This window comes from Aulonocara stuartgranti (genome assembly GCF_965226115.1).
Source record: "Aulonocara stuartgranti genome assembly, chromosome: 10".
Classification (NCBI taxonomy): Eukaryota; Metazoa; Chordata; class Actinopteri; order Cichliformes; family Cichlidae; genus Aulonocara; species Aulonocara stuartgranti.
In genome coordinates, this window is record NC_138946.1 from 12,056,232 (window position 1) to 12,081,936 (window position 25,705).

The 25,705-nt window shown below is 41.2% G+C and overlaps 1 protein-coding gene across 1 annotated transcript; it reads left to right on the forward strand.

Moving 5' to 3' along the window:
* Nucleotides 1–42: 42 nt before the first annotated feature.
* LOC309715694 (uncharacterized protein) lies at nt 43–23,627 on the forward strand (the record flags this gene model as incomplete). Its single annotated transcript, XM_082549012.1, has 4 exons — nt 43–155; nt 6,679–6,746; nt 7,163–9,921; nt 23,462–23,627. The coding sequence occupies exons 3-4, from the start codon at nt 8,189–8,191 to the stop codon at nt 23,625–23,627; spliced, it is 1,899 nt and encodes a 632-aa protein (XP_082405138.1). The 5' UTR covers nt 43–155; nt 6,679–6,746; nt 7,163–8,188.
* Between the last annotated feature and the right edge of the window lie 2,078 nt (nt 23,628–25,705).

Below are 25,705 nucleotides of genomic sequence, written 5' to 3' on the forward strand. Positions count from 1 at the left end.
TGTGGAGACTTCCAGTGGTGATATGTCACATACGAGGCAGTGTTTGTGCAAATGTTAATGGAGTGAATATAGTGTGCATGCCATTATCAGCTAAATGTGTTTGACTTGTCATTCATTCACTTCTACTCCCTCTACCTCAATGAAAGTAACAAAAGGTAAGTCTTTATTCATCTGCCACTTTCTGTTCTCAACTGCTTCTTTAGTAGGGACTCTTTTCCATTTGTATGAGTTACAGTTATACATGCCATTCTTAGTACACTAGTTTAAGGCATAATTTGTTGGACAAAGACACATTTTGTATTGCCTCTGTATCCCACCACAGAGGATTTTAAATCAGTCACTATGTGTGCAAACTTTCAGCTTCAAGTTAGGGGGTTTAACAAACATTTTCCACTAACTGTTTAGGAATTACAGCCCTTTTTATACACAGGCTCCAATTGTCAGATTAACTGAACAAACTAACGTCATTTTTAATTTAAGGATTGTTTTTCATTCTTAGTTTTAGTTTCTTCATTTGCAGTCTTTGCGTTGTGACTACCTGAATCCTACAACCTACCAAGGCTTTACTGTTTCTTTTACTTGTTTGTGGGTCTCTCAGCATTCAGTTTTGGATTTAATAACTAAAAGCATGCTCTGCTGAGTTGAGATCAGGTGACTGACTTGACCATTGAAGAATATCCCATTTCTTTGCCTTGAGAAATTTTTGGGTTGCGTTTACGCTCTCTCCGTCATTATCCTTCAACACTGTGAAGCATCGTCTGATCAGTCGTGCAGCATGTGGCTGAATCTGAGTGGAGAGGAAGGCATGCCTTACATGCACATGCCCGTAACATTGTCTCCACCATGTTTGGCAGACTGTTTCTCTCCTCCAAACTTTTATATCAGTCTGGTACAAGGTCTGGGCTTCATTTACACAAAGAGAGAGACTGTGCAGACTCTTTCATATGTTTTCTGGCTTGGTCTAATCTGGTGTTGTTATTCTTGAGTGTAAACAGTGGTTTCTACCTCGTTGTAAACTCTCTGTATTTACATTTAGGAGGGCGTCTCATGATTGTTCACCTTGACCACAATTCGCCTACCTCCTCCACTTCACTTGGTTAGATGTTATGAAGTTGTTTTTCTTAACCACTTGAATAGGATTATGCACTTTGGTTGTCTTCTGTGGCCTTTCGGGGCTTTTGGTGTTACTGAGCTGGTCACTGCAATCATTCTTTTTACAAATATACCATATTTCGTTTAACCACTCCTAAATATTTTGCTGTTTCTCTGATAGGTTTACTTTGTAATATTTTAATGGCCTCCCTAATTTGCATTGACATCACTTGAAATTAAAAGCTATAAAATGCAAATTCAGCAGTTTCAATAAACTTCTGATATTATGTCTTCTTCATTTGCCATTGAAATAAAAAGGGATTGAGCCTCACCTGGTCGTGCTGTCACGCAGTCAGTCAATTGTCCAATTCATTTTGAGCCCCTGAAAAGGACACTGTGTGTGTAAAAATGGCTGTAATTCCTTAACAATTAAAGGACTTTTTAAAAAATAAAACCCCTCGAATTTAAGCTGAAAGTCTGCTCTTTGATCACATATAGACATCTTTGATTTAAAATCTTCTGTGTTGGTTCACAGAGACACAAACAAACAAAAATGTATCTTTGTCCAACAAATTATAGTTATAACTGTACCAAGCTTTAACGTTAGCATTGCTCTAAGTAATTGCTACTGTAAATGATTTGCTTTTTCATGCATATAATCTTTCAGTTACTTTGAACATACATGCTTAAAAATACACAATAACCAAGTCAGTCTAGAAACTCTGTTTAAAATGTCTAAACCTGTGAGAAGCTATCTATTAGGATACGCTTGAGCTTAACATATCAGAGTGTAACTGTAATTTTCACAGTTATTAAAAACCAAATTCTTAACAGGTAACATGTTAACCAAAATATTGGATAGACTGATGTTTGGATCTGATGCCAAGGAAAAGATTTTTAAGATAATCCATCCAAGAGCTGTTTGATTTGATATGGTTGAGGTAGGCATCTGTTGATATTTGCTGGCAAAACAAAACAGCTTTTGGGGAAGTTCACAAAATATCCTTGCCTTTAGGTCGTTGAAGGATAATCTGTGCGTGCACCTAAAACTAAGACCAGCCAATAACTTGCTTATCTGGGTCCTCCAAAAAATTCTGTGTAGCCTGAGTGTCATAGAGTAGCAAGAAAAGATGTTATGCTGTAACTTGAATGCCTCACTAGCGGAAAGGATCTCTCCCATCTGTCAATGGATATACTAGTATCCTCTCTGCCCCACTTTCTGATTCGTTCATGTCCCCAGCCAATTACAAAGTGAGTCACTGAGCTAGACTATGATTTTTCTGCTGCAGAGGGGATGATCTCATAGACATTCCTGGGAATGTGTGTTTTAGACAACTGTAGACATGTGGAGCTCTGTCTGAAAATCTGAGTCACCTTGAATCAGACACCAGCCTATCCTGGTTACTGTGTAACAAAGTGGCACTGATGTCAGCACAAATACAGCTCAGCATCAGGTATTTTGTGACTGTTTCTGCAAGCCTGTGTAAACTTTGCACAATGAGCTGCTGTGATGTAACAGAGTTGTGAAAACCTGAATGTATGCAGATCGTAATGATGCAAGGTGTGTGATTGTTTTAACAAGAGAGAACAGGAGAACGCGTGAGAGTGCGTGAGAGGAACGTTAAAGAAACATGAATTCATTGGACTTCCTTGAGAAAAGGAAGGTATTTTGATTGATTGCTATTATGTTTCACAGAACATTTGAATATATTATTCTATTGAGATTTAAAGAATTATTTAAGAAACTTTTGAGCATAACTAACATGCAAATTATTTAAGGCCAAACATCTTAGTCAAAATAATTACTTCATTATTGAGTCCCGTCAGACATTTGTCCCACACACAATTTCCTACAATAATGTCTGACATTCTCAGGAGAGGCACAGATCTAAGGTCACAGTGACCTAGTAACTGTATAACATATGGATTTTGAGTTAAAGCTATAAACACATTTTGTGAACCTTTACTTTTAGTTACAGTTAACTGATAAATAAATAATTTAAACATCTGAAAACTGTCTGGAGTTTGTCAACATGGAAAAAACAAAAAAACTAAAAATTGTAAATACAGGAAATAGTTTTACTATATGGTAATTTGGTAAAAATGTATCATCTTAAATTGCCTGATGAGGCTTTGTTCACATGTTTACTGAGAGTTTGGATGTCTATAAGTCTGCAAGTCAACTGCTCTTAAGAACTTCTGTGTTTTTAATGGAGTATTTATACTGATTTTCCTAAATCTTGCATCTGGCATATGCCCCAAATACAGTAAAACTTCAAAAGTTCTAAACTCAGACTGAAACAAATTAAAAAGAAAACTAAAAGTAAAAAGTAAAAGTAGAAACAAAAAGTCAGAATGAGTCAAAACAAAACCTAATTACAAAATACTGCTTTTAACAAAATTCTGACCAGTTCATTCCTGAATCCAGGCGGATATTAGAGCCAGACAGTATTTCCTGCAGGTTCACCTTATATGACAGATTCAAAAGACAAGAGCAGATATGAGATCATAATAACCTTCTGCTTCTTTATTATAATGATGAGAGAATTTTTGAGTTAAGGCCACAGTGTGTTTTGTGAAGTGATAACAACCTTGAATTTTGACCCTTGAACCACCGAGTTTGAATCAGTTCATCCATCATTTTATGGCAAATCTGAATCAAGGTATTCCTAAGATATTGTACTCATTGGTTTCACAAAAAAAATCAAACCATGTATTGGTGATAGCCATTCATGGTTATCACCAATACATGTCCATACATTTGTAAACAGAGTACTGATATTCTGAAATGTTTGACCAAACAGCATTCACAGACTGCTCTTTACTTGCTATCAAGGGCACATCAAAGGATGACTAACCAAAAACCAAGAAAGGCCGAGACGGCTGTAGATTTATTGAGCAAATCAGCAGGCTGACATCTTCTTCAAAGCCCGTCTGCAGTAAATCTGAGTCAAACTACAAAGACCTGCCATCTCTCTGTTCTTTCCTCCCTGGATGGTCATCATTTTGATGTACCCACTGCAGAGTCAAAGAAGCCTTTTCAAATCACTGCAAATCTATTTACTCTCTTATTTTCTTTACAAAGCTAAGAAGTACCTGAGGGGAAGCAGGTAAGATGAGCAGTGATGCAATCATGAGCTGTTTTCCTCCACCTGTTTTTTTTCTCTGCAGTCTGGGAGATTTTTGTCATCTGTGCTATTACACAATCACACAGCTCCTTCATTATTAATAGTTAGAGCATAATAATTATGATTATTATCAGAAAATATCTACAGATGTCCAGTAAATATGTTCTTCTGAAGTGATAAATACATCTAGTAAACAAGGGTTTTTTTGCCCTAGGTGTTGTTATTCTTATCATTGTTGTTTTTTTAACAGAACACATCTTAGAATGTTTTCACTGGTGTGAATGTCCAAAGAAAATAACTCTGTGAATTGTATTTAAACTTTAAAACACAACAAAACCAGAGGTTGGATTAATGATATCTGATATTATGTCCTCAACTAGCAGCTATTATAATAACTCAATCTAAGATCTGACTTTAAGTAATGTGAGACAAGTCATGCATAAGACAAATCATCAACCAAATTAGTTGTTTTCTTTAAATCTAGGGACTATTTTATTCCTCTTTGGCTCAATCTCACTATTTTCCTAAATGCAGCATCCACAGCACAGCTGATTTTGGCAATGAAAAGCTTGAGAAACCAAAAGAACATAACCTGCCCAACACCACACAGTAAAAGGACAGTTAATATGTAACTGGTGGACATAGTGGAGCAATTAGCGGCTAAAGAGCCAGATGTTTTCCCCAGGAGCTGATGGACAACAAACAGGGCTAACATGAAAACAAATGTTAGATTTTGTTAGAAAAGTGGATCAAAGTGAAAATCAAAGCTAATTAATAGGCCTTTCCCCCCCAGATGAGCAAGGGCACATCCTAATAAGTCGAGGCTGACTTTGAATTCAAGCTCAGCTCTCCCAAGGGGAAAGTCCTTGGTTTAAACCATTGCGCCACAAAATCTTACGCTCTGTGAGTGGCCAAAATCTTACGTCATGGCCTCGATTTTCTATACCCTGAATAAAGTGCCTAGGGGAGGAGGTGCAGGAGTCTAGTTTCCTGTTAGACCACTTGAATTACATACACTGAAAGGCTGGAGGGTTCTTTTTTTCCCCAAGATTGCCAAAAAAAACGTCACCTACACCCAGCCCTTCCCACCATGGAGAAGGTGAATGAGAGCTAGAAAAATAAAAGCAATCACTGTCAGTGAATGACGGTTCGTGTTACCCATATTATCCTTTCCTTTCTACAGGAGGAGGAGTATTCTTTCTCTTTTGGTGGTTTTTCTTGTCTTTGTCTTCGCATTGTTTAGGGAACCCTTAACTATCTGCCCTCTACTTTCACCCCATATTCTTCAGCATTCATTACTTTGATTTGTTCTCTATTTTTTTAGGAGTTACTTAGCACTCATTAAAAAAATCCTGCATGTATCATTTTAATACCAGAATCTCATGAGGCAAGCTTTAAAAGAAAAACCACAATTTTAAAAATTCCTGCAAGCAAATCTTGCAGCAGATGTAGCTCCTGATTGGTAACAGATTTAACGCATTCACGGGAAAAAGTTTGACCCTGCTTTTCAGATTACACCACATTTGGTGGCTGTATGTCCCTGCATTGAAAATGGTTAGAGCTTTGTAATGGCAAATGCTGGAAACAATGGTGACACGTACAGTGCTGGAGCACCTCATGGGGAAGCAAAAAGCTGCAAGGAAATCATGTGGCAACAATATTGCTGAGTCAGAAATGAAAAACAGATGACGCTATAACAAAAGACCACCGTGGCCCCATGGCTGCCTCAAAAGAATGCTGCAGACCTATACACCTAAGATGATATGAACATACAGAAAATACATTTATGTTTACCTATATCTGAAGATGTACATACATGCCTATTCCACGAGTACTCCTACATCAAAATTTTAAACCCTATATGTTCGGATTGAGAGGCTAATTGTGAGCAGGTGTTAGCCTTTATATAAAATGCTGCTAAAATGTGATATGATGGATATCAGATTGAACTCAAATTCATGCAACTTCATTTTGGAAAAGCATTTCGGTATTGAGGTTTTAATTTGCCGAGCTCGTGAGAAAGTTGTTAAAGGATATGTTACAAAGTAATTCATCATCAAACTGGCTACATTTACTGGACACACACATGCACACTGACCAGATGCTGGCAATGAATAATTGATCTGGTGCATTGCTGTTGTTGGAAATAACAAACAGATGCGAATGGATCTTTGAAAGGATTGTCCAAAATTCTGAGTTACAAGTGAACAAGGATCGTACATCCGCCAATGTGCTGGCACAAAAGCAAGAGAGGCCAAGTTTGACAAACGACCTTTCAGTTAAACAATAAATTATAATTCTGTAATGGTTTATTCTAACATTTATTATAATATTTGTATTGCGGTATAATAGTTTGATTCCTTTATATCTAATCCTGTAGCATTTATTTGTCTTGCTCAGCATTTGACAATCAAATGAAAAGTTCTTGGTAACTAATTCCATGCTTTTTCCTTTACAGGCGGGGTGCAACAGCTGGGTGTAAAGCAGTCAAAGGAATATGGAAGATCAGAACCTGAGCCACTAATTGTGGGTAGTCAGATACTTTAAGCTTATTACAAAACCAAGCATAAATATTAACAGTATGGCAGCGTGTTAATGGGGTGTTCACATGTGGATTAGTTTATGTTATTGTTTAGTTTTAGTTGGATGAAAAACAATAACCATGATTTTAGATGATACTAAAGCTGGCTATTAGAAAAGTTTGATGAGATGGGGGCGTTTACCTTATGTAGACAGGAGGAAAAATTGTTACCCTTTTTAAGCATTTGCAAACACCAGACCATTTTGCATTTTTCCATACAGTTTTGTTCCCCTTCTTTAATCATGTTGTTATTACTTAGCTCGACAGTAAATAAATAACTTTAATCCAAATCATTGTTATATTTGTATTGGAGCTGTCCATGAATCATGTGGCAACTCATTGAACTGTTTTGTTTTTTCAGTGATGATTTGCAAATGTGGACGGCACAGACTTTCTTTTTCTCACATACAGAGTATCTGATGAACATACACATGTATATGCTTACAGTCAACTATCCACTGAAATGAGTTTCAGATAACTTACCTACAAAATCACAAAGAAAAAAACACAAATTGACACCAAGACGACTCTTTGTACCTAAATGAGCCAATCTAAACTACTCATCAGACAGTGCTATAAATTCCTGTGCACAGTTAGCACAGCTGGTATAGTTGAGCCCAACAGCAAATTATTTCACAAAAATCAAAATTAGTCAAAATTATTAGCGCTCCTGATGCTAATAATCAATTTTGTATCCTTTTAGCTGTTTGTTGTTGTAGTTTTTAACAAGTCTCACACGTGTCTCCTCTGAATAATACTGTCATGGTCCTGGGCCATGTTGGCCCAGTGTTCTTAGTTTTCTTGTATGTTTGTATTTTGTTCCTTGCTTAGGCCATGTTTTCTGAGTTGCCCTGTTGTGTTGTTCCCTAAGTGTTTTCCCTTCATGGCTTTTCCCCCTGTGTGCCCTCTATGTATTTATGAGCCCTCGTCTCCCTTTGTGGTTGTTTCATGTTTCCCCAGCCCGTTATGTCTGTGTTTTCCCCGTGCTCTCTCTCCTCCTGTCTGAACCTCTGTGCACTTCCTGTTTACTTTGTGACTCTCACGCCCGTACATGTCATGTTCAGTTCACCCCGCCCTGTCTCGTTATGATTATCAGTGTCACCTGTGTTCCCCGTGTGTTCCCACTTTCCTCGTTAACCCTCTGTGTATTTCTGTCTGCGTCTCCCTCTGTTCAGCGTGACGTCGTCCCTCATGCGGTGTGTGATTCCCCCGTGTTTCCTGGTGAGCTTTATGTTAGTTTTTCCCAGTTTAGTTTTGTATCTCCTATTATCTTTTGTCAGCAATAAAGCTGCTTTTTGAGTTCATCCCCGTGTGTGTGAGTTTTGCATTTTGGGTCCTCCTCCTGCCTGCCACACAGCCGAGCCCTGACAGAACGACGTCACCAGACATGGACCCAGCAGGCTCCTCCCGGGAAAGCGATTTGGCCCGCATCTTCAGCCTGTGGGAGCGAGTTTCCCACGCCTCGGACATTAAAGCAATGTCCATTGGGATAAACGCCATCGAGGCAATTCTCAAGGGGAATCCCCATCTTCACGAGCTCTCAGGATTTTCGGGCCTACTGTCCAATCTGCAGAAAGCCAAGGAGACAGTACAAGTTCGCGAGCTCGTCATACCGCAACAGCGACCGCCACAATCGGGAAACGTTTCCACGCTGCTGCCACTGGACTCCTCTCCATCCACCCTCCACTCTGACTGTCACTCACCCGCTGCTTTTCTCGCAGCAATGTGGTCAGAGGATGAGGAGCCGGCCGTGATCTCTCCGTCGTTGCCGGTTTCCTCCATCACCGCACCTCCGGCTTCCCGAAGAAAACGGAATTCACGCCGCCGACGCGCCACCCCACAGCCGGACATTCGGCCTTCTAATTCACCTGCTGTGGTGAGTGAGGACTCTGTGTCTTTTCCAGACATTATGACTGTTCATTCAGGGGCTGTGTTTTGTGTGGCGGATGTCAATGCGAGCTGCTTATCGCCTGTGCAGCTACCAGAAGCTCAGTCGGCTCCCTCGCAGCTACTTCCAGCTCGGTCAGCTCCCTCGCAGCCCTTCACAGCTCAGTCAGCTCCCTCGCAGCCCTTCACAGCTCAGTTAGCTCCCTCGCAGCCACCCTCAGTTCAGTTTCCCGTGTCCCCCTCAGTTCAGTTTCCAGTGTCCCCCTCAGTTCAGTTTCCAGTGTCCCCCTCAGTTCAGTCTCCTGTGTCCCCCTCAGTTCAGTCTCCTGTGTCCCCGCTAGCTCAGCCATTAACTCCACCACACGCTCCATTTTCACCTCTACCATCACTTCAGTCATCAGTTCGGTCTGCCACTCAGTCGCCCTTAGTTCCGTCATCCACACTACCACCTGTTTCCCTTCCATCACCACCATCACTACACCCAGCCATTCAGGCTGCTACTCAGTCAGACATTCAACCCATAGCCCTGCCGTTAATATGCTCTGTAGCTGAGCCACTAGCCGCCCGACCCGCAGCCACTTCAGCCACTCCTCCACCCGTCACACCTCCACTACAACCATCACTGCAGTCTCTAGCGCAGTCTCCTGCAGCTCTGCTTTCCCCAGTGCAGTCTCCAGTGTCCCCAGTGCAGTCTCCAGTGTCCCCAGTGCAGTCCCCAGTGTCCCCAGTGCAGCCTCCTTTAGCACAGTCACCCACTCAACCACCAGCACCACAACCGTCACTACCTCTAGTTCATTCCCCTGTGAAGTCATTAACTCCACCACCTACTCCACTCTCACCACCTCCGTTACAACAGACATCAGTTCAGTCCCCTGTGCCAGTGCAAACACCCTCAGTTCAGTCTCCCGTGCAGTTATCTACTTCACCACCATCAGTAGCTCAGCTCCCACTCTCATCCGCATCTCCAGTAGCTCAGCTTGCACCTGAACCATTGGCCCAGTCCCCAATAGCAATACGGTCTTCTGTTCGGCTTAACATTCAGCCAGGGGTCCCAAACCTCTCTGGCTCTACATCAGCTCCTGCTGGAAGCTCGGATGAGCTCATCCAGGACTCCGCGGCTCCCACGCCGCCATCTACCTCGTCCACTGGGGGTTCCAGTGAACCCGGCCAGCACCTCCTCGTCTCCGCTGAAGGGCCCGAGGGGCCCGTTCAGCCTCCTGTCTCCGCTGGAGGGTCCGAGGGGCCCGTTCAGCCACCTGTCTCCGCTGGAGGGCCCGAGGGGCCCGTTCAGCCTCCTGTCTCCGCTGGAGGGCCCGAGGGGCCCGTTCAGCCTCCTGTCTCCGCTGGAGGGTCCGAGGGGCCCGTTCAGCCTCCTGTCTCCGCTGGAGGGTCCGAGGGGCCCGTTCAGCCTCACGCCGCATCAGCTGGAGGGCCCGAGGAGCCTGTCCAGCCACCACCTGCGACCGCCTCGTCGTCGCCTGGTCCGGCTGCATCTGCCTGTGCTTCTGCTACGCCTGGGCCAGCCTCTGCCTCTGCTTCTGCTACGCCTGGTCCGGTCTCTGCCTCTGCTTCTGGTCCAGCTTTGGCTTCTGCTTCTGCTCCGCCTGGCCCAGCTTCGGCTTCAGCCTGTGCTCCCCCTGGTCCAGCCTCAGCCTCTGCAGCTCCGCCTGGTCCGGCCTCAGCCTCTGCAGCTCCGCCTGGTCCGGCCTCAGCCTCTGCAGCTCCGCCTGGTCCGGCCTCAGCCTCTGCAACCTCGTCTGGTCCGGCCTCCGAGTCTTCGTCCTCGTCTGGTCCGGCCTCCGAGTCTTCGTCCTCGTCTGGTCCGGCCTCCGAGTCTTCGTCCTCGTCTGGTCCAGCCTCAGCCTGTGCTTCGCCTGGTCCTGCCTCGTCTGGCCCTGCCTCGTCTGGCCCTGTGCCCACCAGGCCATGGCCAGCACGCCTGAGACTGGAGGGCCGCCGCTGCCTTCCGCGCGGTCGGCCCCCTGAACTGCTCCGTTGTCTCCTTCGCCGCTGCCGTTGCCTTGCGCACGGCCGGCCTCCTGAACTGCTTCTACGTCGCCGCCGTTGCCTTGCGCACGGCCGGCCTCCTGAACTGTTTCCACGTCGCCGCCGTTGCCTTGCGCACGGCCGGCCTCCTGCACTGTTTCCGCATCGCCGCCGTTGCCTTGCGCACGGTCGGCCCCCTGAACTGGTTCCACGTCTCCGCCGTTGCCTTCCGCATGGTCGGCCCCCTGAACTGCTCTGTGTTTGGGTTGTTTTCTTGGACTCCGGTGTTTGCTGTGCTCTTCTTTTGTTTTCTGTTCCGAGCCCTCCGTCCTGGGCCCCCGCCGCCCGCCCTGGGTTGTTTTCTGTTTGATTTTGTTTTTCTGTGTTTGGGCTGTCTGGAGCCAGCCCTTGAGGGGGGGGTACTGTCATGGTCCTGGGCCATGTTGGCCCAGTGTTCTTAGTTTTCTTGTATGTTTGTATTTTGTTCCTTGCTTAGGCCATGTTTTCTGAGTTGCCCTGTTGTGTTGTTCCCTAAGTGTTTTCCCTTCATGGCTTTTCCCCCTGTGTGCCCTCTATGTATTTATGAGCCCTCGTCTCCCTTTGTGGTTGTTTCATGTTTCCCCAGCCCGTTATGTCTGTGTTTTCCCCGTGCTCTCTCTCCTCCTGTCTGAACCTCTGTGCACTTCCTGTTTACTTTGTGACTCTCACGCCCGTACATGTCATGTTCAGTTCACCCCGCCCTGTCTCGTTATGATTATCAGTGTCACCTGTGTTCCCCGTGTGTTCCCACTTTCCTCGTTAACCCTCTGTGTATTTCTGTCTGCGTCTCCCTCTGTTCAGCGTGACGTCGTCCCTCATGCTGTGTGTGATTCCCCCGTGTTTCCTGGTGAGCTTTATGTTAGTTTTTCCCAGTTTAGTTTTGTATCTCCTATTATCTTTTGTCAGCAATAAAGCTGCTTTTTGAGTTCATCCCCGTGTGTGTGAGTTTTGCATTTTGGGTCCTCCTCCTGCCTGCCACACAGCCGAGCCCTGACAAATACCAGCCCATTCTTCTTTGGCAGATCTTTTGAGCTCCTCCACCTGTATTGGTCTTCAGGCCTGGGCCTTGGTCTTAAATTCACCCGTCACATTTTCAATGAGATTCGAGTCAGGGCTTTGTGCAGGCCATTCAGTAATGGTCATTTAAGTCTTCTGGAGGTAGGTTTTCACCAGAAGTGAAGTAAGCGTGCTCTGTCATGTCGAAAGAAGGTTCTTGAGGTTTCCTTGAGGTTTCCTTCAAGATCACAATGTTGCAGCACATCATTGCATAGAAATGATTTGTGCTGTGGCTCAATTTAAAAAAAAAAAAAAAAGAGTCATTTTCTCCCTTGTGCTGTTAAAAACTTTTACATTTCAGCTAGCACTACTTAATTTAATTTTAATTTTCAGGAGTATGCGTGCTGTCTGTAAATGTCAATTCACACATATTTGTGTGTAGTTTGGCTGTTTATTAGACTTAAACCAGAGTTCTGTTTATACAACCAGCCCCAGTTTATGAGTAAAGTTTATCTGAGTAGTCTTGAAAAGACATTAAGGAAAACAAACTACCTACAGAGATAAACAGTTTGCATCTCAATGTCAGATTTTATCTACTACACAAATAATTGAATGCAGTTGTGGTTCCATGTGGAAGATGGCTTTCTCCGGAACAAAGTAAAATTCACTTAAAACCAGGAACTAGACCCCTGCTGGTTGAGATAAAGATAAATTAAATGAAGGGAAACTCTGCTCCGGGCCTCTAGTTAGCCTTTTAAATCATCTGATCCTGGTTCCGCTCTAAATGAATCATTAGCAAATGCCCCACATGCAGATATTAGACCCGATCAACACTCTAACAATGCCTTCTTTGTCCTGTGCTGGACGTTTCTGATCTGGGAAAGACAAACACATGTTTTCCATGTGTGCACGTGCCAGCTGTTGACAACTGAGTTCAGCACATTCACGGCTTTGTTTGTACTTCCAGTAGGACAATACTGCAGAGTGAGCTATTGATCCCAGCTGGCAAACCTGCTTTTTTGACTGTCCGTCTGTCTATGTACATATTTAGCGTGACTTCTAATGTTGTATATGAGCATGTATACCAACTGCATACTAAGATGAATATATGACACACATATAATGCATAACATAACACTACATACAACATTTTGACTCATTAAATAATCAACATAAATTAATGCAATCAAATAATGATACAGTTGTCTGATGCAAAGTGTGTGTACATGTGTGGATCTTTATAATTACTTTATGATAACTTTATAATTCAAAATAAAGATATACCTTTGTATTATTAAGCATTAAACAGTGCAATAGTAAAGTTTAAATAATACAGAAAGTTACTGATTTATCTTAAATATGCTTCATTCTACTGCTGTTTGTTCCCTGGTAATAAATTTTACAAACAAAAATTTTACAACCTCAAAGCTCCAATCACTCTTTAATCACTTGGTTAGCTGTGGAAGTGAATTGGAAATTTTGGTGTGCGGGTGGGAATGATGCCAAACTCACTCTTTAACTGTGCACAAGAGATATTGGTTTGACTGTTTGTATTCCTAAGACAGTGTTTTGTAATAATTCTGAAAATGTTCTTTAGATTAGATGAAACTTTATTAATCCCTCGAGTGGGTTCCGCCGGGAAATTCAGTTTCCAGTAGCACAGCACCGACAGAAGTTGCATGTTACAGATACAATAAGGAGAATGAGAGTAAGGATATAAGCATAAATATACCATATATATACATATACACATATATAAATAAAGAATATATAATAGGGATAAATAGGATTGCACATTTGAGTGAGTACGCATTATAAAGTAGGATGAAAAGGAAAAACATGAATCAAAGATAAGCTCTCTGAAGACACTCCTATAGAGAGAGAGCTTAGTCTGTGTCACCTGTGTTGCAGCTGAATACAGCTTAGCTTTTATGAAGTCACTTGTCAAAGATTTCTCACGAGGGCTGCTATAGTTCCATTTAGAAACTGGACAGTTCATTGTCTTGGAAATGTGGTATATGAATGATCAACACTGTAATATGAGTCTGGAACCTCGACACCTTAAACATTCATCCTTCTTTTAAAGGTTAAACCAAACGTCCTCTGTAATTCTCATTTGACGAGTTTTATGTAGGAGTTGATATTTTTGATGTTAATGATCTAGCAGCCCACTCAGCAAGCAGAGCGCTTCTAAACACCAGGGTCTGATTTCATCACAACACTAGTGCAACTCAACAGTGCGTGACCACCCACACAAACAAATCTGCGCACACACACGCCTCCACTTTTCTCGGCAAGTCGGGTCAGGAATATCAGATAAGCAATTGTATGGTAGACTTTACAACAAGACCTGGATGCCGGAGCAACTTTCACATGGATAGATCTGCGCGCGCGCACACACACACACAGACACACACACACACACACACACACACACACACACACACACAATTTGTTTTTCCCACGAGGCACTGACACCAACAGTCAGTTATTTATAGCAGTTCCTGTTCTACCTCTTTCGAGACTGTGTTATGAGGATTTGGTCCTGCTGGGTATAAAACTATATATATATTTTGCACCAGAAAGGTGATTCTGTAAGAGCTATTAGCTATTATATTTTAGGATAGTGTGCAGTGTGTCCTTAAAAACTTTGAGGAAACTGGGCAAATGGAGGATAGCAGAAGATATGACAGACCTAAAAAGAAAACTGCAGCAGATCAACAGCATCTAAAAATCATGTCCACAAGAAATCGGGAGCAAAAATCCAGCAAAGATGAGACACAGAACATGAAAGATGCTGGGCCTGGTCTTGGCCTTCAGGTGATCCATCTACTTTTCGCTGAAACATGATCATAAATGGAGTCAGTGGAAGGGCAGCTGTCAAGAGGCTGTAAAGGGAAACGTGGAAAAAACATTGAGGTCTGCCAAATACACAGAAATTGGACTAGAATTCAGTAGCAACGGGTCTTATGGGGTGATGATTTTGGTTGAAATGATCGTCAGTATATACAGAGGACGTCAGGAGAGAGGGTCAAGATTAAGCAAAACACTATGAGTAGATAGAACTGTAAATGCAGAAAAGTACAGTTAGATTTTTCTTCTTGAAAGCATCTGATTAGCAATGAAAGTGATTCCAAACACATGCCAGTACAGTCAAAGCATACCTGGAAAGAAAAACACACATAGGAACACCATCAGTCATGGACTGGTCTCCCAACTCAACATTAATGAAGCAGTGTGGGATGATCTTGACAGAAAGCAGAACAAAAGGTTGGCAATATCAAAAGAAGAGATTTGAAACTCCTTCAAGGAGACCGGAGAAGTATTCCCAAAGACTATTCAAAAAAATTACGATTTGTTTAGGAGAGTTCAGACTGTGTTGAAGAATAAAGTTGGCCATGCAAAATATTATTTTTTAAGCTCTGTTTTTGCCTTATTTACTGTTAGTTTGTGTTTGTACCTATTTCCCAGTTTCCTAGAAAAATATAAAGAAGAGAGAGTGGCTCAATGCTTTTGCACAGTAGTGTAAGTTCAAACAGAATCCTCCACAGACTCTTAACAATCTAGAGAAAGTGTGTAATGAGTAAAAATTTAATTGTTACAAAGGCAAAAAAAGAGAGAAAAAATCTGTTTTGATTTAAACAACTGGCCATACATATATATTTGAATAAAACATACATGATATAACGTATTTAATTTGTTGTGCAGAATAAAAGTGTTCCTTTGTTGAACTTTTGTGACTGAACTCTAGCTAAACCTTTTCTGGTCACGTTGTGGAAAATGAGCATGCCCTAAAAGACCAGTTAATGACTCATATTTTAACAAATGTATACATTCAACATGTAAGTGAGGGGAACAGCCCAGTCAGTGCTGTAGTTTATGAGGAATGCTTGTCTGTGGGATGAATTACAGCTACTGGTCAGCAGCTGCTTTTTAAAACCCACCTTCATCACCCACACACTACACACAAACACACAATAACAAGACCTACTAACAAGCAGACCATAGTGGTACACTGAGTGAGTTCTTGTTTAGATGAGCCGCCTGGCTTCCCAAAAACATCCAGGCAAAAACACGCTAAAACAAAAAGAAAGGATCTGTGTGGTCTATGATTAAAACCCTGGAAACTAAATTGTTGATATAAATGTGACTGCATAAACAATGTACCTCCTAGCCTTCCTACTATATGTGTTCTTCCCTTTTTTTGACTACTTTAGCCTAACTCTTTGCAGGAATGCCAAATAGCGGTAGTGAGAAAGAAACATGAAAGAGATGACCAAACAGTGCACAGACATCTAAAGCCATATACCCACAAACTCTCAGGAAATTAACCAGTCTTGCTTTTGTTTCAGTTTATGTCCTAAAAGCTTCTTTATCTGCATTCATCTCTTTGCACTTAATCCATTACCTGTGCTGAACCAGGCTGTAGAATGGAAAGGGAGCTCTTCCAATATATTTACAAGGTACCATAGCAAACGTTTCATTCACTATGCAGGTAAAAGTGTATGTTTAAAGCTTCCGCACATGTTTGCGGGATGTGTGAATTGTTTAGATGAGGGGGGAGCTGAACAGACATCCCTGAAGAATGCTCTTAGAACCTGTTTATAGTCTTCTGGGGGCTTCAGGGACTTTGGTGGCTTTAGGAAGACTGAAAGAGGGAGAGTTAAACTCCTTTGCATAATGACTTCCAGACTATCGCGTGTTGCTTCTCTTTTATGCTGCATACCCCTGTCAGGGTCCATCAACAAGTTTATCCCTCTGTGAGACAAACGTTTTACGGCACAGATTTGGGGTTTGACTGATTTATGTCTCAGACAAAACTGCTTGGCTTACTAGAAAAGAAAGAGCAAGACCGTACAGATACATCGGATACATTCAGAAAATGTTATTGTTAAAGCTTTTCATGGTGGATCAAGAAAACAGAGAATTCATGTATGTATTTCAATTTCTTCATGCTTGAAGATCATGCACAGCTAACTTTATTTTCCCAGGAGATGGGAACAAACCACGCTTTTTGCCCTGTGGCAGCTGGGATAGGCTCCAGCCAGCCTGCAACGCTGAATCAGATAAAACCTCAAGAAAATGGATAGATAAATGAGATAAGATGAGGTTGTGCTATTACAAAAATTGTTATTTTGTGAACATTACCCCATCTTCCTCCCGTAGTTCAAAAAACTTATTGTGTAGAGTAAAACACTCTCCAGTGCTCACATTTTCCAAATACATATTCGTTTTTTTCCTATAATCTGATAATAATGATGTTTCTCCGGCTTACACGCAGAGTGTACAGAACCTGCTTCCTTTCTGATGAGTAAGTCAGCATTTTGTCAGTCAAAGTCAGCACTTACGAGTAAAAAGGGCCAGCTGAGTTTTGGGTATTGTGGCGGATCAGCCCCTGCCAAGAGTAACAACCCATTCTTTTTGCACCATTCCCCGGGAGGGATAAAACTTTAAAATTTAAGTAAGTTCCAGTAAAGTCAAATATATTTCCCAAACGACCCCTCACCCCCACCCCCCCCAAAAAAGGGCTTCATACATAAATGCAAAAATGGAAAATGCTCACACTGACTGAAAATTTTTGGAAATCACTCAATAGCTAGATCCCAACACTCGGGCCACTTTAGGTCCATTGCAGGCTTCTAGTGAGATGTAATGATATAACTGAATCTCCACTCTCTCTATGTTGAAAAGCTAACTCATTTACAGGTGCGCTGTTTGCCCTCTGGGTTGTTAGCTCTTTCAGATGGTTCTGCTGATTTTGGTGACATCATGTCTGCCCTGGTTTAAAACTCTGAAAGAAAGAAAAAATCAGGACTGCAGACAGACACAATAATTTCAGTTCTGCTTCTAAGGGTTTATTCATAGAGAAACACTAGAAAGTACCTAAATATAACTGGCTGAATGAGATATCTGATTGGGACAATTCAAACATTTTTCTTTTTCTTTCACTTCTGCCTAACTCTATCGCTGTCATTCTCCCAGAAATCTGCCGTACTTTCTTCAACTGGCTGTAGTTTTAGGCACACGCAGTTTTTTGGACTCAAGTGAGCAGTTTGGTTTTGCATGAAATCTGAAGAACACCTAGGGGCCTGCTGTCTTACTCTCTGCGCAAGCTACTCTTTGAAAGGTTGCCATCCTCCCTCTGCTCCTTGATTACTTGAGCACATGTTTGAGGGAGTGTATTTTTCTATGATTCTCTGTGCTGTTACCAGTCAAGCACCCTTTTCTAAATGAGAACAAAGTGCTCTGGATGTCAGTATAACCTGACAGCCAGCAGCAGTGCTACAAATCCAGGGTCATGCAAAACTATGCTTTTGTGGATTTAGTGGTCTCATAATTTACACATTGGAGATGATCTGACCACCTTGTTCACTCGGAACATTTTAAATGCCAAGCTGTGAGTCAAGTTTAATTGTGTAGTCTTGAGCCACAAAGATGATCTCGTGAGACTGTATATTACTCACGTTCTGAGTGTAATGTATCCTTTTTTTAAATTAATGGAACTTGAAAAATGAGATAAAGACAATAAACATGTTAATAACAAATGAAACAAATACTCAAACACAGGAGAGGCAACACAGCCAACTGGGTCATGGAACACCAGTCACCTACCAGTACAAGAAGGAAAGTTAAAAAAAAAAAAAAAGAAGAGCCAGCCAGCGTCTGTTAATCTGCCTTTCTCATTTGTGTCTTTTATTGCTGTGGGAACTTATGAAACAGCAGACAGAAGTGAGGTTTCCAATCCTTGTGCGGTATTAAGTGTGCAACCAACGGCCCTCTGTGGACTAAGAGTTGTTCTCTCTGGAGAAACAACCTCTTGGGTCATGTTTGTAAAGGTTTACTTGGTCTTCCCCCAGACGATGACTGCTTTGTTTATGTAATAAAGTAACTTACACAGTAAAAAGAATTTAAATATTAAAAATAAAATAACAGAACAGTGCATCATTTTAAAATGGAAGAATTTACCATGTAATGTTTTGTGGATATAAGCTTTTTAACCACAAATTCACTTTTATAATTTTTTTTCATTAACAGAAACTTTATTTTAATGAAAAAAGGAGCAGATTATTTACTGGCAGAAACATGATCTGTTTTGTTTGACTTTTTTCTTGCTTATTTCTTTTTTTTTTTCATGTTTTCTTTACAGTGTGGGTCCAGACCATGATCCTAGGCACACAAAAAATACAGTTTACATGAAAGATTTATACTAAAAATAGATGCAGCCGAGCGTTAAAGACTTTTTATGTTATTTTAATGTTGATCATTCTTCTTACTTTTGAGTATAAATGATTAGCTAAATAGCCTAAAATACTTCTAAAAAGTAGTTGCCTTGCTCTGCAAATATCCTCTGGCCTTTGGAAAAGTTTGCTCTTCATTTGGCCAACTGGTAAAATTTGAAATTGTTTAATTTTTTTAAATATTAAAATTATAGCCATATTTTCTTTATGGTTTCTAAAGCCATAAAAAGATCAATTAAAATAAGAGCTAATGTGTTTTATTGCACATCCATGCCATTAAAAAGGTCTCTTTTTATTTTTCCCAACAAAATATAAGTTTGAGTCAAATTTCCCATTAATGTCAGTGCAATATATATTGAGTCATATAACATGCATCTTGAAGGAAGTCTCTTTAAAATAAATTATCCACTAGAGCCTGGTAGGTCAAGGAAGGCCTAACCCACGTGCCCTTCCTCTTGTATTTCACAATAAGTTACAACCTGTTGGTGCATCTGCCTAAGCTGCCTGTTCTTTCATTAGAAAGAGCTGTGTCAATATTAGTGAAGTTGTAATTCACTGTTATGCTGAATGATTAGATAATGCTTCCATAACAGGAGGATTTGAGGAGTCAAATGAGGTGTGTGCTGACGCATATGCTTCAGTGCACTCACTGGCAAACCACTTACGTGCTTGTACAGTACCCACAATAAAGGAGGGGGAAGGACAGAGAAAGACAGAAACACAAATGTACAGAAAGTTATACAGGAACGAAACACTATGTGTGTTTAACGTGTGACCTCTGTGGTTTCTCGGGATTATTCCTAAATTTGTATTATTGAAAGATAGATAGATAGATAATCAGCAATTAAAACATCATTGTTAAAAGTAAAAGTACCACAGGTTTGCAGGACCCACTGCACCAGCATAAGGTCAGACAGTGGGTTCAAGGATGTCATCCCAATAGTCAATGACAGTCAGGGTGCTGCTGCCTAGCCTGTAAAGGTCCATCCGTTTCTGATTATTTGATAGAGAAGTTTACACCAGTGCCCTGCAGGATATCATTTTGTTATGCTTTGACGGTGCTCATCCTGTTCCTCCTTGCACAAAGGAGCAGATATCCGTCCTGCTGATGCGTTAAGGACCTTCTACAGCCCCTTCCAGCTCTCCTAGAGTAACTGCCTGTCTCCTGTAATCTCCTCCACACTCTTGAGACTGTGCTGGGAGACACACCAAACTTTCTGGGGTTGATTTCATTAACACAAAAGCAGCTAATTGACAACTGATTAACAACCTCCTCTGCTACTTAACTGACCTTATAAAAAAAAAACCCAGAAGTTTAACTGACTTCATGCTATACAATGAATAAAAAGTGTTCCTTTATTTCATTTTATTTGTATGATTTACCAGAATGCTGCCCATTCCCAAATTTCTAGGGTTATTTCCAGTTTTTCCTGTTATCCTCAAGTGTATTGGTTAATTTAGGGTTGTCTGAATTAATATGAGTTCTTCTAACTGCTTCTTCTGATGTATTTTATTGACTAATCACTGATTCTCATGCTGAACAGTATTTAGTCTGGCACTCCCTTTAACCTTTATTGATTTATTGCTGTTCTTTTCAGTAAAACACCTTGAGGCCACTTTTTGTTTTGATTGGTATTATTTGCAGACTTGGACAGAATGGTCTTCACAGTTAAAAGACACCCACCCCTAATGGGTCTGACTTCAAATTCAAATTTTATTTGTCACGTACACTTGTTTTTGACCTTAAATGACCCATAGTTGTAAAAATTATGTTTGTCTGCCAGATAGCCAGGCCTGTCCAGGGTGTAACTCTCATGCGACCTTTGCTGACCTGGACAAGATAAGTGGGTATCAAAGAGGAAAAAGGTCCACATTGTGTCAGAGAAGCTGTCAATAACACACCAGTCAAGCCAACTTTGCAATGGATTCCTGTGATTTTTTTTTTAAGGGTATCTGGTATCAAACGCCACCCATTTGGGAATCCTAGCTCCTAAAAACAAATGTTAGGGATTACTTCCAAATACTATTTGACATTTACGCATTACCCCTCATGTCCTGAGGGGGCTCATTTAGTTTGTGTTGATAGACAGCTTGTGTAATCCAATCCTCAGGTACTGCAACCTGTCCAGAGTCATTACTTTGTGCTGAAGTACACACAATGCTGCTTTTTAATGTAAATTGGTAGTGATTTGCCAGACATCATTGGTTGTAAAAAAAAAATTAAAAAAATCTCATTACCAGATAGAGGAAAAAAATACAAGGAAGACACTTTTTTTTCTGTTTCTTACAGGATTGTTCACTGTTGAGCTCTTGAACTCTGCTGATGATGAGTGATTGCAGCTGCTGAAACCCAAAACTTACTCTCTGTGTGTTCGCTTTCAAACACTCTGCCACACACGTACGTACCAGAGATAAGGCGTACAGCACATACAAAGAGCTCACACACACTCAAGTGCTATGCTTTCTTTCAATGTGTTTCCTTTCTAAATCACCCATACACAATAAGGGAGCTTCTTGTGGCCTTTCTGATGCACAACTTACCAGCTTGAGCCTAGTAGAGGATGAACTTTGATGTTAAGAAACATGTGGAAAACCTTGATCTCAAATAAATGAATAGATCAGAGTAGATGATTGGCTTGTTGTGGTTATTTTGTCATCAGGTGACATATTGGCATTGGCATTGATCTAGAAAACATATTTTGAGGAAATGTTTCCACATAGTGTCTTCAAGAACGTAAATCAAAAAGGAATGACATAATCTTCATACTCTCAGATGGGTTTCTGTTGGACAATATGACATGCCAACCATTCACTTCCTCTCGTGTAATTGCTGAATCAGTTTCACAGTCTGTTTTTTTCAGGAACAAACTGTATGTTGAGGTATGAAAATGACTGGTTTGTTTGTCATTGCTGAAGCATGACAGCATGGGGAAATTGCTGTCATTATTTCCTAGCAATAAAAGAGTCCTGTTATGTCATCGGCAAGTTTCAATCTGTATTATTATCCTGTAAACAGTCAGATAAGCTGTTTCATGTGTATTTTAATTGGAAATGTAATAGAGAGCATCTTCTGTGTGCTAAAACCAGCACAATGCGAAGCAGGTGAAGACCAACACCTGTTGACCAAACAAGAAAACAGTTTTATTGGTTGCACAAATCTTGTTTAACCTGTGCCCAGGACACAGGTTAGATATTTCTACTAGCTGTGACTGGCTCAACTAATTAACCATTACTCCTTCAAAGAATTCAAAATATGTTGCAACGGATAAGGCTGTATTAGCATGAAAACATAAACAGTCAAACTCATGTGTCATTTAATGACAATGATAGTCTAATATATTTTATATTTCTTATTCATTACTTTTTACTTTTTTTTAAATACTAACACTTTTTTTTTCAAAATGTGCCACTGTTTGTTGTTCAATGTTAGCACAGCATGTGAGGCTGGCATGACTGCAATATTATTACGCTTGCACAAGAAAACAAAATAACAATTAAAGTTTTGACTCTTGAATCTTGCATAAAGGGTTTCTGGGAGACAGTCTGTACTAATTCCTGCTATGCAGGCAGAAAATAACTTGGTGAAGGGGCCTGAGGCTGTGAAAGCAGGTTTGTTTATCCATCCACTGAACACTGCTGACACCAAGTGGATCTTAGTGAACAGTGCATCAATGTTGTTAAAAAGCTGAGGTTGAAAGTTTACACACACTCATTTTCCTTCCCAGGGAGTGATTTACAGCATACACCTTTAATGACTTAAAAAAAAAAAAATCCAACTTGTGAAGCAAGTGGTACCTCACCCAGATGATTTTGGTAGCTATTAAGAAGCCAGGATTGGGTATTTGACTAACTTTTTTGGCAGAATTGGCAAAGTTCTTTAAATTAGTTGGTGTCAGACCTGGGTTGAGGCTGGTGCTGGGGATCATTGTCCTGTTTGAACTGTGTCCAAGTTTCAACCATCTAGCTCTTCAATTTGGATGTAGTTCTACTTCTTCTCATTTTGCAATATACCAGGACCACTGGCAGCCCAAGATCATGAAGCTACTATCACCATCCTTAAAAGCTGCTAAAGTATTCTTAGATTTAAAAGCCTCACCTTTACGCCTCCAAACTCTTGTCACTGTGGCCCGATAGTTTAATCTTTGTCTCATTTGACTCTAAAACTTTTGTCCAAAAGTTGGTCTGCACAGCCATGAAGGCAGCTGCAAATTTCAGTCATGCTTGAATGTGCTGATTTTGGAGCAGAGGCTTTATTGGTCATCCCATTTCAGTTTGTGGTGATTCCCCAGCAACTCATTCACAAACTGGATCTGATGGGGATCAGCACCTCACTGTGTAACTGGCTGCTGGATTTCCTGACAGGAAGAAAGCAGACAGTACGGGTTGGCAGCAACACTTCCAGCACAAGAACACTGAATACAGCGGCTCCCCAAGGATGTGTGTTGAGCCCCCTTCTCTTCACTCTGCTGATGCACGACTGCACACCATCACACAGCTTCAGCCTTTTCATAAAGTTTGCAGACAACTGTGGGAGGTCACATCAGCAACAACGATGAGACCTACTACAGGAGTGAAGTTAAACATCTGGCCGAGTGGTGCAGCAACAACACCTTGTACCTGAATGTGGAGAAGACTAAGAAGATCATCATAGACTTTAGGAGACCCTGCACGCCCCACTAACCATCAATGGTGCTGCTGTGGAGAGGGTAAGCAGCACCAAGTTCCTGGGTGTGCACATCTCAGAAGATCTCTCCTGGTCAAAACAAAAAAACCAAAACACTGCATCACTGGTCAGCAAAGCCCAACAGTGACTCTACTTTCCCTGCAAACTGAGGAGATCAAGAGCCTCAACCCCCATTATGAGCACCTTTTACAGAGGCACCATTGAAAGTATCCTCACCAGCTGCATCACTGTGTGGTATGGCTCCTGCACTGGGTCCTGCCGAAAAAAGTTACAACAGTAGTGAGAGCAACGGAGAGGATCGTGGGTACTTCTCTTCCCTCCCTCCAGGACATCTACTGCACCCGCCTCTGCATTACAGGGGACTCCACTCATCCGTCCAACAGCTTCTTCAGTTTGCTGCCATCAGGAAGGAGACTGAAGAGCCTCCAGGCTAGAACCACCTAGCAGACTGAGAGACAGCTTCGTCCATCAGGCTGTCAGGATGCTGAATTCACTCCATGCTCTCACACACACGAATTTCAGACCTGCATTCATCTCTTCCCTCTGAACCCTCGACCCCCCCCAAAAATACAAATTCCGACCCACCACCATTCAACTGGACTTTCCCATTGTTCTGAGTATTGGTCAATCCAATGAGTGCTGTCAAACAAATCCTTTTTATGCTGCCGATGAAAAATAACCAGATGTATGCAATCATGATCAACTAATCAACTAATGAGTAGTTAATCGGTTTTTGGCCTTGTGAAGCTAAAAGACATCATAGAGTCTTCAGCATCATTATTAAAAGATTTTGGCGAGTTCAAACATGTGTATCCAATTCTTGCTTCTTAAAGTCATTAAACATGTAAGCTGTAAAATCATTAATTTAAGACCACATCTCTGTAATTCTTTCTTCACATTTAAATGTTAAAAAACACAACTTTAAAAAGTTAACTGTTAACAGTTTGGATTTTTTTCACTTCTTTGCAGTTTTTACCGTAGAAATTGTGTAGAAATTAAAAATAATCTCTGTTTGTTTGGGGGTCTTTTTTACATAAAGTACAAAGAGACGGATGCGGAACACGTTAGTTTTGTCTTCCTTCGGTTAAAAGACCCTATTCGTATGAGTAATGATGAGTCATGATGTGTAGAAACAAGATTTGTTGAAGACCTGGAGAAAATAGGTCACATAGCAGAAAGAGGTAGCTTTGCTTTCTATCTACACATTGTAGTGTAGTATATTGTATTAAAAAAACACTACACTGATACAGTTGAGCTAAGCTATATTTTTCTCATACAAGCAGCCAAAGCACATTAAAGCATCTTATTCACTGCAGAAACAACACTAGTGCTAGTGCCTGCTGCAATTTCAGCAAGTCTTTCATCACATAGGTCTTCCACGTGTTACAGTATATTCCTCTGCAATCCCATTGCTTGCCTTGTAATTATACAAGTTTTATTACAAGGTAGGCCTATTAAATGTTATTGAAGAGAATTTCTCTTGCACATAATACACAAACATAATGTTCGAGGGAAAATGAAAAATACAGGCAAAGACTTCAAGAATAGCAGGTAATTGAAAAGCAATGTGCTAAAATACTCCAGATGGTTTTTAGTCCACCCAGCGAACAAGCTGTGGAAACCCAGACCCAACTGTAAACGTGCAGAATTGCAGGGATCACATTACCGTAAATATTCTAAAAGAGTTGATTGTAATTGGATTCCTTGGGGAAGAAAATGTCTTCATTTCCTTTTCCTTCATATATATATATATGCATTGAAAAATGTTTCCTTCATGGGAGCTTCCAGTGAATTGTGAATGCAGGTGTTACTGTTGCTGTCCTTTGAACTGAAGTGCAGTTGTCGATGACGTATCTTGGTGCTCTTATTTTGAGACAGTTGTATAACACAACTATTTAGTATGTTCAGTATGTGTGTTTAGTTCTTTAGTGTAACATTACCCTGTTACTTTGGATGAGGTGACCTTTGTATTTACAGCTAGTCAAACGTTCACATACTGTACACTTCCACAGTACGGGCATGAATGTCATGGCAATTTGGGGCTTTTAATGATTTCTCAGTTCTGTTGCTGGAA